The 13,462-nt window shown below is 48.8% G+C and overlaps 1 protein-coding gene across 2 annotated transcripts in view; it reads left to right on the top strand.

The window, feature by feature from the left end:
• ACAD9 (acyl-CoA dehydrogenase family member 9) overlaps positions 1–13,462 on the top strand; it is a 30,915-nt gene that overhangs the window by 1,653 nt on the left and 15,800 nt on the right. For both annotated transcript variants that reach the window (XR_016215051.1, XM_002713167.6), the window contains exons 2-6: positions 1,551–1,644; positions 6,525–6,626; positions 9,172–9,278; positions 10,254–10,354; positions 11,156–11,234. Coding sequence is in view for 1 of the 2 variants with exons in the window: in XM_002713167.6 (XP_002713213.1) it covers positions 1,551–1,644; positions 6,525–6,626; positions 9,172–9,278; positions 10,254–10,354; positions 11,156–11,234 (483 nt within the window). In the remaining variant the exon portion in view is untranslated. The remainder of the gene's footprint in view (positions 1–1,550; positions 1,645–6,524; positions 6,627–9,171; positions 9,279–10,253; positions 10,355–11,155; positions 11,235–13,462) is intronic.

The raw sequence follows: 13,462 nt of genomic DNA, 5'->3' as shown, positions 1-13,462 counted from the left end.
CTTTGTCTCCAGAGGCTTGAGAGTGGTGACAGGTGTACCTGCCTTTCCTTCCAGACCCCCTTAGTAGAGGGTTGTGATAGAGAGGCAGGACACCGCTAAGTCTGCTGTCGCTTTTGGATAGGGTAGCCCCAATAAGCCTGCAGTCCTGGGGCCAGAGAGCTGAGGACAGATTGGGGAGTACGGTGCTGGAGTAGACAAGTCAGGTGGTCAATGAGATGTGCAGAGGCTGGGAACAAGGATGAGGACTTCTGTGACAACCTTCCTGAAGCCCTGGTGCCATGAGGACAGGCAGGGCTCCTGGGGCCTGGCAGCTTATAATAGGCACCCCCAAGTCCACTTCCTGGTGCCATGCTGGCTGCCGAAGGGTAGTTGGAGTCCCAAGGCCAGAGGGGCTTTTGATACTGTGGAATGCTCTCCAGGGCCAGCAGGAGGGAATCCTGGGCTAGTCAGGGATTGGAAAGAGACTGGCAGCTAAGTCACTTTCCAGGTCACCAGGTGGGACAACAGTGGAGCCAGAAGCTGAGAACACTTACTTTATGTCCTGGGGCACGTGACCGCAGTCACCTTCTGAGATAAAGAGAATCATCTGTGGGAGAGAACCGGACGGAGAGGGATGATGCAAGCTGCCCAGTCACCTGCGAGGAGTGGCTGTGCCAGGGTGAAGTTCAGGGCGATGTGGATCCACAGCTGGGCTTTGCTCTCTGATCCCACAGCACAGGGAGTGGCTGCAGCGACTGAGGGCCAGAGGCTCCGTGGTCAGATCTGGCAGCCACGCCGTGCTCCTGTCAGCAGCACCATTTTTAACTCAAAGTAACTGATGTAGGATTCTCTCCATTTTAGAAAAGACCTTTCTCATTCCGCCTTCCAGGATTCTCACAAGGAACTTGAGTCAACAGGAGCTTGGTGAGGTGAAGGGAGGTGGCTGCGGCCGCAGTTGGCAAGTGGCAAATCCAGGACCAGACTCAAGTCCTGGACTTCCTGTTCTATGGGACAGTCCTCATCACTTGTTATGGATAAGGAAAGTGGTGTGTGGGGAGGAAGATGGCCCTGGGACAGCCTGCATCTTAAGCGCTTGGTGTAGTCTTTATAACTGCAGTGAGTTGTGTCCTGCTGGCCAGATGAGGAATCTAGGATGCCCTTTTCTTTCCCCTTTCACCAATATTACTGCAGTAGGGGCTGCTAGGTATTAAATTTTCAGAGACTGGTGTTGTGGCACAGTGGGTTAGGCTGCCATCTGTGATGCTGACATCCCATTTAGGCGCCAGGCTGAATGGCTGCTTCATTTCTGATCCAGCTCCCTGCTGATGTGCCTGGGAAAGCGCTGGAAGACGGTCCAAGTGCTTGGGCCCCTGCCACCCACGTAGGGGACCTGGATGGCCTGCCAGGCTCCTCCTTTCAGCCTGGCCCAGCCCCAGCTGTTGGGGCCATTTGGAAAGTGAACCAGCAGATGGAATATTTGCTTTCTCCCCCCACCCCTTAACTCTGCCTTTTAAATAAATAAACAAGTCTTTTAAAAACTAACTATTTTTGTAAATGTTTATCATTTTTAGAAAGGAGTTTTCCCGTTTCCGGAAGTTAGCCAAGATGAACTTAATGAAATCAATCAGTTGGTGGGACCCGTAGAAAAATTCTTCATGGAAGAGGGTACGTATGGTTTTCCTTCTCATTGCCGATCTCCATCAGCAGAGCCATGATGCTGGTGTTTCTTTTAGAAGCAGCACACTGTAGGGGAAGCACTTTCGAGAGTTGTGAATGAGGGAGAAGTCAGTTTTATCAGAGTATCTTACTTTGGGATCATCTCAGTTGCTGATCCATTACAAGAATTCCAGTTCACTGCTTCTAGATGTGTCCGTGATAAAGGGCCACTTGTAAACATTTCCACGTGTATTGCAGACTTACATAAATTATAATGAAAATATAAAATGTCAAAATAACTGCACAACTGGGATGAAGAAAGCCAAGGACACACAGCCCATGCCAGTGAGTCCTGTGCAGTGTGAGGTTGCTGTAGGCGCTGCTGGAGGTCAAGCCTGGTTTTCTGTGTGGCCTTGTTGGGAACCAGTCATGGTTGGAGGACCTGTGGCACCTGCAGCCCTCAGGTGAAGGAGCAGCATTCTTGACTGCAGGGCCCCTCACTTGGAGTGGTTGGGGTCCTTCCCTGAGAGTAGGAGGCCACCCTTAATGGGAGCAGCTGCCCCTCCAGGAAGGGCCATGCAGAGTTCCCTGATGGCGGAATCATAGCAGCATTTCTGCATCACTGAGGATCCCAGAGAGCTTTGGTTTATGTCCATTTTCCCTGCCAATGTTTGACCTTTTTGGAATTAAAACTGAGAGGTTTAAAAAGAATACCATATATGTCATATATGACTTCATTTAAAAATAATTATAAACCCTTTATATGTTGATATAAACAATTTTTTTTAACGATTTCTTTATTTATTTGAAAGAGCGAGAGAGAAAGAGGGGTCTTCCACCCATTGGTTTGCTCCCCGGATGACCGGAGCTGGGCCAGATGGAAGCCAGGAGTCCCATCCAGGTCTCTCACGTGGGTGGCAGGGGCCCAGAAACTGGGCCATCTTTTGGTGCTTTTGCCCAGGCCCTTAGCAGGGAGCTGGATTGGAAGTGGAGCTGCCAGGACACAGATGGCGTTTCATACCTGCTATGCCACAGTGCCTACCCCATAAACTATTTTTAATAAATTCTTTGAAAGCTAGTGGAAAGAGTGACATTGTTTTTTGTTTTTGGTTTTGTTTTTTTTTTTTTTTGGTTTTGTTTTTGGTTTTGTTTTGTTTTGTTTTGACAGGCAGAGTGGACAATGAGAGAGAGAGAGAGACAGAGAGAAAGGTCTTCCTTTGCCGTTGGTTCACCCTCCAATGGCCGGCGCACCGCGCTGATCCGATGGCAGGAGCCAGGTACTTATCATCCTGGTCTCCCATGGGTTGCAGGGCCCAAGTACTTGGGCCATCCTGTACTGCACTCCCGGGCCACAGCAGAGAGCTGGCCTGGAAGAGGGGCAACCGGGACAGAATCCGGCGCCCTGACCGGGACAGGAACCCGGTGTGCCAGCGCTGCAAGGCAGAGGATTAGACCCTAGTGAGCCGCGGCGCCGGCCAAGAGTGAGATTGTTTTACTAATCTTTTTAATGTTTGTCTTATGAGATCACAGTTAGATTCTCATCTGTGTGTTTTGCTTCTGTATGTCATGTAGCCTCTGGAAGAGTCTGGTATACATTTTTTGAGAGAAGTAGAATCAGAAACGCAAATAGTGTCTTGCTGTTACCATTAGGATACCTTTGACCCTGTGGAGGCCATTAAGGCCACTCAGGTGCTTACAGACACTTTGAGAACGCCTGCTGTATATGTTACTATGTTGCTAGTTTTAAAAGTTTCCTAGTTGAGTATCAATATCTTTTGTTATTTAGAAACACTTGTTTCTGGTTTTTAGTGGCTATCTTCCTTCTTCTGTGTACCTTTTTTTAAGTTCCTTAGTCTCTTTTTCTTTTATTTAAACTTCTACTATCTGGTTTGTCAGGGGTATATTTTTTAAAAATTTATCAGATATGGGCCGGCGCCGTGGCTCACTAGGCTAATCCTCCACCTGTGGCGCTGGCACACCAGGTTCTAGTCCTGGTTGGGGCGCCGGATTCTGTCCCGGTTGCTCCTCTTCCAGGCCAGCTCTCTGCTGTGGTCCGGGAGTGCAGTGCAGGATGGCCCAAGTCCTTGGGCCCTGCACCCCATGGGAGACCAGGAGAAGCACCTGGCTCCTGCCTTCGGATCAGCACGGTGCGCCGGCCGCAGCAGCCATTGAGGGGTGAACCAACGGAAAAAGGAAGACTTTTCTGTCTCTCTCTCTCACTGTCTACTCTGCCTGTCAAAAATAAATAAATAAAAATTTATCAGATATGACTGACTTTCAGTATATTGCACAAGAGAAGAACCATTGACATAACCAAGATAATGCACTTGTCTATTATCTCTAAGTAGTTTCCTCCTTTTCATTCCTTCCCTGTCCCCAGGCAACTGCTAATCTCCTTTCTGTCATTGTTTGTATTTTAGCTTTTATTTATTTATTTTTTATTTGACAGATAGAGTTAGACAGTGAGAGAGGGAGATAGAGAGAAAGGTCTTCCTTCCGTTGGTTCACCCCCAAATGGCCACTACGGCTGGAACTGCGCCAGTCAGAAGCCAGGAGCCAGGTGCTTCCTCCTGGTCTCCCATGAGGGTGCAGGGGCCCAAGCATTTGGGCCATCCTCCACTCTTTCCCGGGCCACAGCAGAGAGCATCAGTAGTTCCTTACTTTTTAATGCTGTGAGTATTTCTTTGTAGGATTTGTTTAGTCATTCACATGTTGACAATGTGGTATTGTCAGATTGTGGCTATTCCAAAAGAAGTTGTTGTGACTGGAGCTTGCCTTTCTCTTGAATGGATACTAAGAGTGTGGTGTCTGGATCCTGTGCTAGGTGTATGTTTAAGTCTTTACAAAACTGCAAAGCTGTTTACCAAATTAGCCTCCAGTTTATGTCCCCACCACAGTGTATGCAGGTTCCAGTTGCCCCACAGCTCTACCAGTCTTTTTGGCCATTTTATTGTGTATATCAGGCATCTCATTGTGGCTCTGATTTGCATTTCACTACTGGCTAATGCTGTTGGACACCTTTTCATATGCTGATTTATTACTTGTATTTCTATTTTGCTGAGGTATCTTTCTTTGATAGATTTTAGTTATCTGTTTGAGAGATGGAGTTACAGATAGGAAGAGACAGAAAGGTCTTCCGGCTCTGGTTCACTCCCCAGACGGCCGTTTCCCATCTATTATTAAGGGATATCTCTCCAGTTATTTAGGTCTTTTCCCTTTCAGCGGTGTCTTACATGTGTAGTTAGTTTTTCATTTTACTTGAAAGACAATGAGCCAGAGACCTCACATCTACTGGCTCACTGCCTAAATGCTTGCAACAGCCAGGGCTGGGATAGGCTGAAGCCAGGAGCCCAGGACTCCATCCAGGTCCCCCATATGGGGGAAGGACTGAAGTACTTGGGCCTACATCTGTTGTCTCCCACCCAGAATGCGCATTAGCAGGAAGCTGGAGCCAAAGCAGAGCAGTCAGGACTTGAACCAAGCTTTCTCGGATATGAGATGCAGGATTCCCAAGTGGTGACTTAAGTTACTCTGCCTATTCTACCCTTTCGCATTGGTAGTGATTGTGTTAGAGTTTATAGGATGTCTTATCAAACCTGTCTTCAGCTAATATGCCATTTCACTTGGAGTGTAAGAACAATACTGTGTTTCCACTTTCCCTACCTGTGTGCTGTTTTATTTTCATTTTTCATTTATTATAAACCCTGCAATACTTTACTTTTTTAAAATCATGGTCAAACATACCATACAATTCTGCAGTGTTAAGTGCATTTACAGTGTTGTACAATCATTACCACTGCACATTTCCAGAATTTTATCATGCCATTATTTTTCTTTAAACTGGTTTATCTTCTAGAGAAACTTTCAAGGTAAGAAGCAGTCATCCGGTGGTTACCAGTCTAGTTGCGTTTCTAGAGGTCTTCATGCTGCTGGGTGGGACGGATTTTCTTTGGTAGTGTTGCTTTTCTCTGGGGAAGACGTCCTTGCACGCTCACGTCCCGCAGCGCCACAGGGAAGGAGCATTGTCGCTTTTCCATGTGTCACCGAGAGTCCCGGCATCAGAAAGCTTTCTCTGTTGAGAGTGCCTTCCGGCTCGTGCTGTTTCCGCAGAGAAGCCAGCAGCTGTTTTTATCTTCATTCCATTGTACGTGGTGTCTCTCATGTGTCTGGCTGTTTTTAAGCATTTTAGGGAACTTTTTTTTTCTTTAAGATTTATTCATTTATTTGAAAGAGCTACAAAAAGAGGGTGGGAAGGAGAGAGAGAGAGATCTTTACTCTGGTGGTTCACTCTCCAAATGGCCACAGTGGCCGGGGACGGGCCAGGCCAAAGCCAGGAGCCTGAAACTTTATCCAGGTTTCCATCGTGGGTGCAAGAGCCCAAAGACTTGGGCCATCTTCCTCTACTTTCCCAGGTGACTTAGCAGAGATCTAGATCAGAAATGGAGCAACCTGGGGCTGCCGCTGAAAGAAGCTCCTGGATCGTGGCTTCGGATTGGCACAGCTCTGGCCGTGGTGTAGTAAGCTAAGCCTCCACCTGTGGTGCCAGCATCCCAAATGGGCGCCTGTTTGAGTCCCGGCTGCTCCACTTTCGATTCAGCTCCCTGCTAATGGCCTGGAAAAACTGCAGAGGATGGTCCAAGTGCTTGGGCTCCTGCACCCAGACCTGGAAGAAGCTCCTAGCTGTGGCCATTGTGGCCATTTGGGGAGTGAACCAGCAGATGGAAGACCTCTCTCTGCCTCTCAAATAAGTAAATAAATAAATATTTTTTAAACATTTTAAAACTTTTGACTCTGGGATTGTATAATATGCAGAAATGGTTGTTTACTTTTATTTGTATTATCCTAGCTTATATTTTGTTTAATTGCTTCTTATTTCTTCTTCTTATCAGTGGACTCTCGAAGAATTGACCAGGAGGGAAAAATCCCAGATGAAACTTTAGAGAATCTGAAGAAACTGGGGCTTTTTGGGATACAGGTGCCAGAAGAGTATGGTAAGTCAGGGAAACAACCGCTCCGCTGCTCGGCGCTTGGGCACACTCTGACGTCTGTCCACAGGGTTCTGTTCAGAAGGGGGCTATGAGATGCAGCATCTCCACGGTCCAGTGGTATAATTGCGGGTGTGAATCAGTGTCCATCTTTACAGGGGGCTCAGTACAGGGTGCTGGCTGGTGGGTGTGTGCCGACCAGGGACCCATAGGGGTGAAGAGCTGTTGAGTCTTGGCGCTTTGTTTGTCTGAAGTGAATAAGGATCCTGATGTGATGTTTGTGGTCCATGCATTCTTAGGCCACGTGGGGATGTGGTGACCTCAGAGTTGCACTGACTGATTTCAGAAGTGGAGCTGCTAGAACTTGAACCGGTGCTCATATGGGATGCTGGCACCACAAGTGGAGGCTTAACCTTCTATGCCACCACACTGGCCCCTGTTACACTGTTTTAAGCTGTTAAATGAAAAATCATCTTTGTTATCTTGTGAAATACCTCCCACTACACTTCAAGCATATGCAAAAGGATGTCTCTACACCAGACCTGGTGTAGTGATGCTGCTGCCACTAGTGGTGGGAGTGCAGCACAGACCTGTGCAGGGCAGGTGCAGGTTGTTTGCGGTTTCTGTACACAAACAGCTGCCTCCAGGCTGGTGGGAGTGGAGGGAGAGAGCTGAGGCTTGTATAGTTGTGACTCAGCGGTATCAGAGGTATCATTTGTCATCATGTGTAGTCATCTGAATATTAGAAAAGAAAGGAAGTGTAGGGTAGAGCTGGGAATTAGTGGTTGGTTAGTTTGTCATCTGCTTAAAAAGCAAGTGCTAGCGACCAGCGTTGTGGCATAGCAGGTTAAGATTCCCTGTGGGTGCCAGTTCGAGTTCCAGCTGCTCCACTTCTGATCCAGCTCTCTGCTAATGGACCTGGGAAAGCAGTAGGTGATGGACCAAGTGCTTGGGCCCCTATACCTACATTTGGAGACCTGGATGAAGCTCCAGGCTCCTGACTTGAGCTCTGGCTGTTGTGGCCATTTGGGAAGTGAACCAGTGAATGGAAGATCTCTCTCTGTCTCTCCCTCTCTCTCTGTAACTCTGTCTTTCAAATAAATCTTTAGAAAAAAAAAAAGAGCTAGTATTTAACCTAGTAGTTGAGACACCTGTGTCCCACATCAGAGTTCTTCGGTTTGATTTCCAGCTCTGACACTAACTTTCAGTTTCCTGCTAATGTAGACTCTGGGAGGCAGCAGTGATGGCTTGAGCGGTTGGGTTCTGGTCTCCCATGTGGGAGAGTTGGGTTGACTTCCTAGCTCCTGGCCATTGCCGGCATTTAGAAAGCATCTGGGGAGTGAACCAGCTGATGAGAGCTAGCTCTTGTTCACTTGCCCTCTCTCCCTCCCTCCATCCCTCCTTTTCTCTTTCTCTCTCTGACTCTATCAAATAAAATTTTTAAAAAGAACTTGGTGAAATTAGAAATGACAGTATAGCATTACATATCCAGTTAGTATTTAATATATACTATCCAGTTAGTAATACTATGTATTACATCTTCAAGGCCAGTGCTGTGGAATGGTAGGCTAAGCCTCCACCTGTGGTGCTGGCATCCCATATGGGCGCCAGTTCCCCATATGGGCTCCAGTTCAAGTCCTGACTGCTCCTCTTCCAATCTAGCTCTCTGCTATGGCCTGGGAAAGCAATAAAGATGACCCAAATCCTTGGGCCCCCGCACCCATGTGCAAGACCCAGAGTAAGCTCCAGGCTCCTGGCTTCAGCCAGTCCAGCAGCCATTTAGGGAGTGAACCAGCAGATTGAAGACCTTTCTCTGTGTCTCTCTCACTCTGTAACTCTACCTCTCAAGTAAATAAATAAAATCTTTTTTGAAAAAAAAAGAGGGACCCACAACATAGACCTTATTGCTGCAGGATGTTGACCAGCATCCTGGCCGGGAGTCCAGCAGACACTGGTAGAAGTCATTCACAGCATGCTACATGGTCTTATATATTTGTTTGAAACGCAGAATTACAGAGAGACGGAGACAGAGATCATCCATCCCCTGGTTTGCTCCCGAAATGGCTGCAACAAGTGGACTGGGCCAGGCTGAAGCCAGGAGGCAGAAACTCCATCCTGGCCTCCCACATAGGTGGCAGGGGCCCTAGTACTTGGGCTGTCTTCCACTGCTCTCCTAAATGCATTAGCAGGAAGGTGGATTGGAAATGGAGCGGCCGAGGCTTGAACTGACACTTGTGGGATGCTGGTGTCGTAGGCGGTGGCTGCCACAATGCCAGCTCCAGCATGATAGGTGGTTTCATTGTGTTTAGGAGTCTTTATATTCAGATATGTATCTACATGTGCCTCTGTGCCTAGAAAAACTCTGAAAGGAGGCACAGAAAGAGTCTTCCTGAGTGATAGAATGTGGGCAACTTTTATTTTCTTTTTACCTTTTTGTATATTGTGAATTTTTTTCTTTTTAGTTGGTGGTCTGACATTACTTTATAATTAGAAAAGCATCGGTCTGCCCATACTGAGCTGGACTATGATGTTGCTGCTCTGTGTCTTGTAGGTGGCCTTGGCCTCTCGAACACCATGTATGCACGGCTAGGGGAGATCATCAGCCAGGATGGCTCCATCACTGTGACCCTGGCGGCGCACCAGGCCATCGGCCTCAAGGTCAGGCGGCTGGGGTTTCTGTGTGAGGGCCTTGCTCCCTTCTTTGAGAAATGGTCAGGCCTGATGCCTCAGGGTCTTGGAGGAGCGTGAACCCAAGCTGCTCTTGCAGGCCTGCCTGCAGTTCTGGTTATACCATGTGGTGCCCAGTCCCTGCCCGCAGCCTCTATTTGGCTCACATGGGCAGTGGTCCTTGGTACATACTGTCCCTTGCCTTTGAGTCTTCCTCCTGGTCCTGTTGTCCTTCACATTCAGGGCCCAGGTCTGATGCTGCTTTCACCTGGGGCTATAGGGGCTATAGGGACCCCCTGCTGTTTGCACATGCCTTCCTCAGCCTGTTGGACACCAAGCATGTGAGGGCAGGTGCAGGGTGATACAGCTCTTAGTAGCAGTCCCATTACTTGGATTATTTCTGCTCAGTGCAGATGGCAAAGAGCTGAGTGAGCAGCACTCCCGAGAGCTTGAGTCCTGGTTGCAGTCATGTGGTGAACACAGGGGACTAAGCCACTTGCACTGGCTGAGAAGTGGACAGCACAGCTCTGGTCTTGATCCAGCACCTTCTGCATGCTGGCTGTGGTTCTGGAAGTCCTGTGTTTTTGCGTGCCTTCATCCAGCCCACCCTGCCAATGGGTAGGAATGCCCCCAATCATAGATGACAAGATGGAGACTCAGAGAAGGGACGTTCCTTGCCAAGGCTCCCTGGCCGGGCCGTGGAGCAGCCACCTTGAAACATCTCAGACGCTGACTCTGAAGCTCTGCTGATCTTGCAGGCTTGTGACCCTGGTGTGTGTGCGGTAGGGGACCCCCAGTAGCCTGGCTGCACATGTTCTGCCCGAGGCTGCCAGCTCAGTGCTCAGGGGTTCTTCTCTTACGTGGAGTAAAGATAAATATTTTCTGCACAAGGTGGATGTGTTACATGCATGTGTCATGATTTCCGTCTAACCCATAGCTGAATTAGGCTGCTTGTGTTTCATTTAGGGGATCATCTTGGCCGGCAGTGAGGAGCAGAAGGCCAGATACTTGCCCAAGCTGGCGTCCGGCGAGCACATTGCAGCCTTCTGCCTGACCGAACCAGCCAGGTCCGTGGCATCCTGTGCCTCTCCCAAGGTTCCCTAGGACAAGGGACTGCTCTGCTTGTTGAGTAGCTGCCTTTACTTCCTCCCTACCTGAAGTCTTCCGGAGAATCAGCTCAGAAACTTCTCACCAGTTCTCTCTCTGGACCATATTTCTTTGTCCCTGGAAGACTGTGAAGTGAGATAGTGTACCTGACAGCAGCCATTGCGTCAGCTTTGTGGTTTACAACACACCTGTGTCTTTAGGCTACAGAGTATGTGGGGCAGGTGGCACTGCTCCTCTTACAGGTTAGAATCTGAGGTCCATTGAGGCTGTGTGGTCAGCCCGGGGTCACACAGCAAGGACAGCAGGGCTGGGACTGGCTTCTGCTGGCCAGTCCCTCACCTGGACATGCTCTCCTGCTTCCCTTCACCTGGAACCTGAGAACACGCTTCCTCCTGGGGTGCCCTAGCTCCTCCTCAGCAGCTCCGAGGAGCCAACGTAGAGCACACATTTCCACATTTAAACCTAAGCCTGCGCTGTCTTCTCTGCCACCTGCGTTCGTGAGTGAAGTTGTACTGGAACATGCCCATCTGTTTACAGAGGCGGCTGCCGTGTTCCAGCAGCAGGGTTAAGGAGGTGGGCAGGCGTCCTGTAGCTTAGAGAGCTAAACATATTTACTGTGGGACCTTTTTTTTTTTTTTTTTTCCAAAATTTGCCAAGTCCCGGGTAAATTTCTGAGAAGCCTCACTTTTCAGGCCCCCAAACCATTCTAATTTATTTATTGCCAGTATCTTTCTCTGTCAACTGTGTCTTTCTCTCTGCAGTGGGAGTGATGCAGCGTCCATCCGGGCCAGGGCTGTTTTAAGTGAAGATAAGAAGCACTACATCCTCAACGGCTCGAAGGTGTGGTCACAGCCACACAGCCTTGTCAGGGCCTCCGCCCTGACCTTTGCTGCCACTGTGTGACTGCAGTCTGTCCGTCATCTCTTGACCCCTCCTTGCATGGATGCTGCCCTGTTTTGGGAGAAGGGGGGAGGGCAGACACTGTGCTACACTGGGTTAAGCTGCCTTTTGGAATGCCCACATTCCACATCAGAGTGCCTGAGACTGAGCCCCTCCTGCTTCAAATCCCGCTTCCTTCTAATAAACACCCTGGGAGGTGGTAGCAGCAGGTGGTGGCTTAAGTACTTGGCAGACCTGGACTGAGTTCCTGGCTTCTGGCTTCTGGCTTTGGCCTGGCCTGGCTCCACCTATTGAAAGAAGATGGTAGTTGTCTGTCTGTCTCTCTCTTTCTCTCTTTTTCTCTGCCCTTCAAATAAATAAAAATTAAAAAAAAAAAAAAAAAAAGGTGGATTGTGGTGCAGCTGGTTAAGCCACATTCTGCAGTGCCTGCTTCCCATATGGGTGCCAGTTCCAGACCCAGCTGCTCCACTTCCAATGCCACTGCCTGCTAGTGGCCTGGGAAAGCAGTGGAAGACGTCCCAAATATCTGGACCCCCATCACCCATGTGGGAGACCTGGAAGTGGAGCCTGGCTCCTGGCTTCAGCCTGGCCCAGCCCCGGCCGTCATGGCCATTTGGGGAGTGAACCAGTGGATGGAAGATTTCACTCTCTCGCTCTCTGTCTCTTCCTCTATGTAACTCTGACTTTCAAATAAATAAATAAATACATCTTTAAAAAAAAAATAGAAGAGATTGAGGCTCAGAGAGGCTGAGTGACGTGTCCAGGTCCCATGTCTTTCTGGTGGCAGGGCCAGGACTGGAGCTCCAGAGTCTCCATGCTTCTGTAGCGCCAGCCCCTCCTTGAGCTGCGTTGTGGGTTGTTGTTGTTGTTGTTGTTGTTTTTGAGACAGGCAGAGTGGACAGTGAGAGAGAGACAGAGAGAAAGGTCTTCCTTTGCCGTTGGTTCACCCTCCAATGGCCACCGCAGCCGGCACGCTGCAGCTGGCGCACCGCGCTGATCCAATGGCAGGAGCCAGGTACTTGTCCTGGTCTCCCATGGGGTGCAGGGCCCAAGTACTTGGGCCATCCTCCACTGCACTCCCTGGCCACAGCAGAGAGCTGGCCTGGAAGAGGGGCAACCAGGACAGAATCTGGCGCCCCGACTGGGACTAGAAGCCTAGTGAGCTGCGGCGCCGGCCGTGGGTTTGTTTTTAATTCTTCTGGTATGCAGCATTTGAAATCTACGCGAGGGCTGGCCGCAGTGAACATCCACATGTCTGGCTGCCAGCATCAGCAGTTATTTTGCTGGGTCCCAGAGCCAGCCGTGTCTCTCTTGTCAGTGGCACCACGTCTGGATTGCGTCTGTGACAATGTCAGCAGGTGTCTAAAAAAAAAAATAAAAGCCATAGTGCAGTTATCACATTTAAAAAGCTGATAGTAAATTTGCTGTCTGGTCGTTGTTCAAGTTTCCCTGATTGTCTCATTCCTTCTTTTGTTTAGCAGTTTGCTTAATCACAATCCAGAGAAGTTCTATACATTGCAGTTTTTTGAACTCTTTCTTTTTCCTTCTCCTATTCCTTCTTTCTTTCCTACCTCTCCCTCTTCTTCTTTTAATTTCCTTTTTGTTAATTGGCAAGCATTATATGTTTTTGTTTTTTAAAGATTTACGTATTTATTTGAAAGGCAGAGTTACAGGGAGGGAGAGTGAGAGGCAGATCTTCTGTCCACTGGTTCACTCCCCAAATGGCCGCAAGACCTGGGGCTAAGCTGGGTTGAAGCCAGGAGCCATGAACTTTTTCCATGTCTCCCATGTGGGCATAGGGGCCCAAGGACATGGACCATCCTCCACTGTTTTCCCAGGCACATTAGCAGGGAGCTGGATCAGAAGTGGAGCAGCTGGGACTCAAACCAGTGCCCATGTGGGGTGCTGGCATTGCAGGCTGCAGCTTTACCTGCTACACTAAAATGCTGGCCCCCCCCCCCATTTTCTATAACTTCTTGGGGATCCCTTGTAAAAATGAATCAAATTTTTTGGTATCAAAATAAACTCACCTTTTAGTTCAATTTTCCAGAAGCTTTTGAAATACCTCTGTATGTTGTGAAATGATTAAATCTCTTCTTTCTGAAGAACTTGCTGTCAGAATGGACATGTAGAAGACACTCATGTCCCACATCAGAGTGCTTGAGTTA

This window comes from Oryctolagus cuniculus, chromosome 10 (genome assembly GCF_051225735.1).
Source record: "Oryctolagus cuniculus isolate XC-2025 breed Fujian yellow rabbit chromosome 10, ASM5122573v1, whole genome shotgun sequence".
Classification (NCBI taxonomy): domain Eukaryota; kingdom Metazoa; phylum Chordata; class Mammalia; order Lagomorpha; family Leporidae; genus Oryctolagus; species Oryctolagus cuniculus.
The sequence above is the reverse complement of the archived record's forward strand: the minus strand, read 5'-3'. Positions and strand labels throughout refer to the sequence as shown.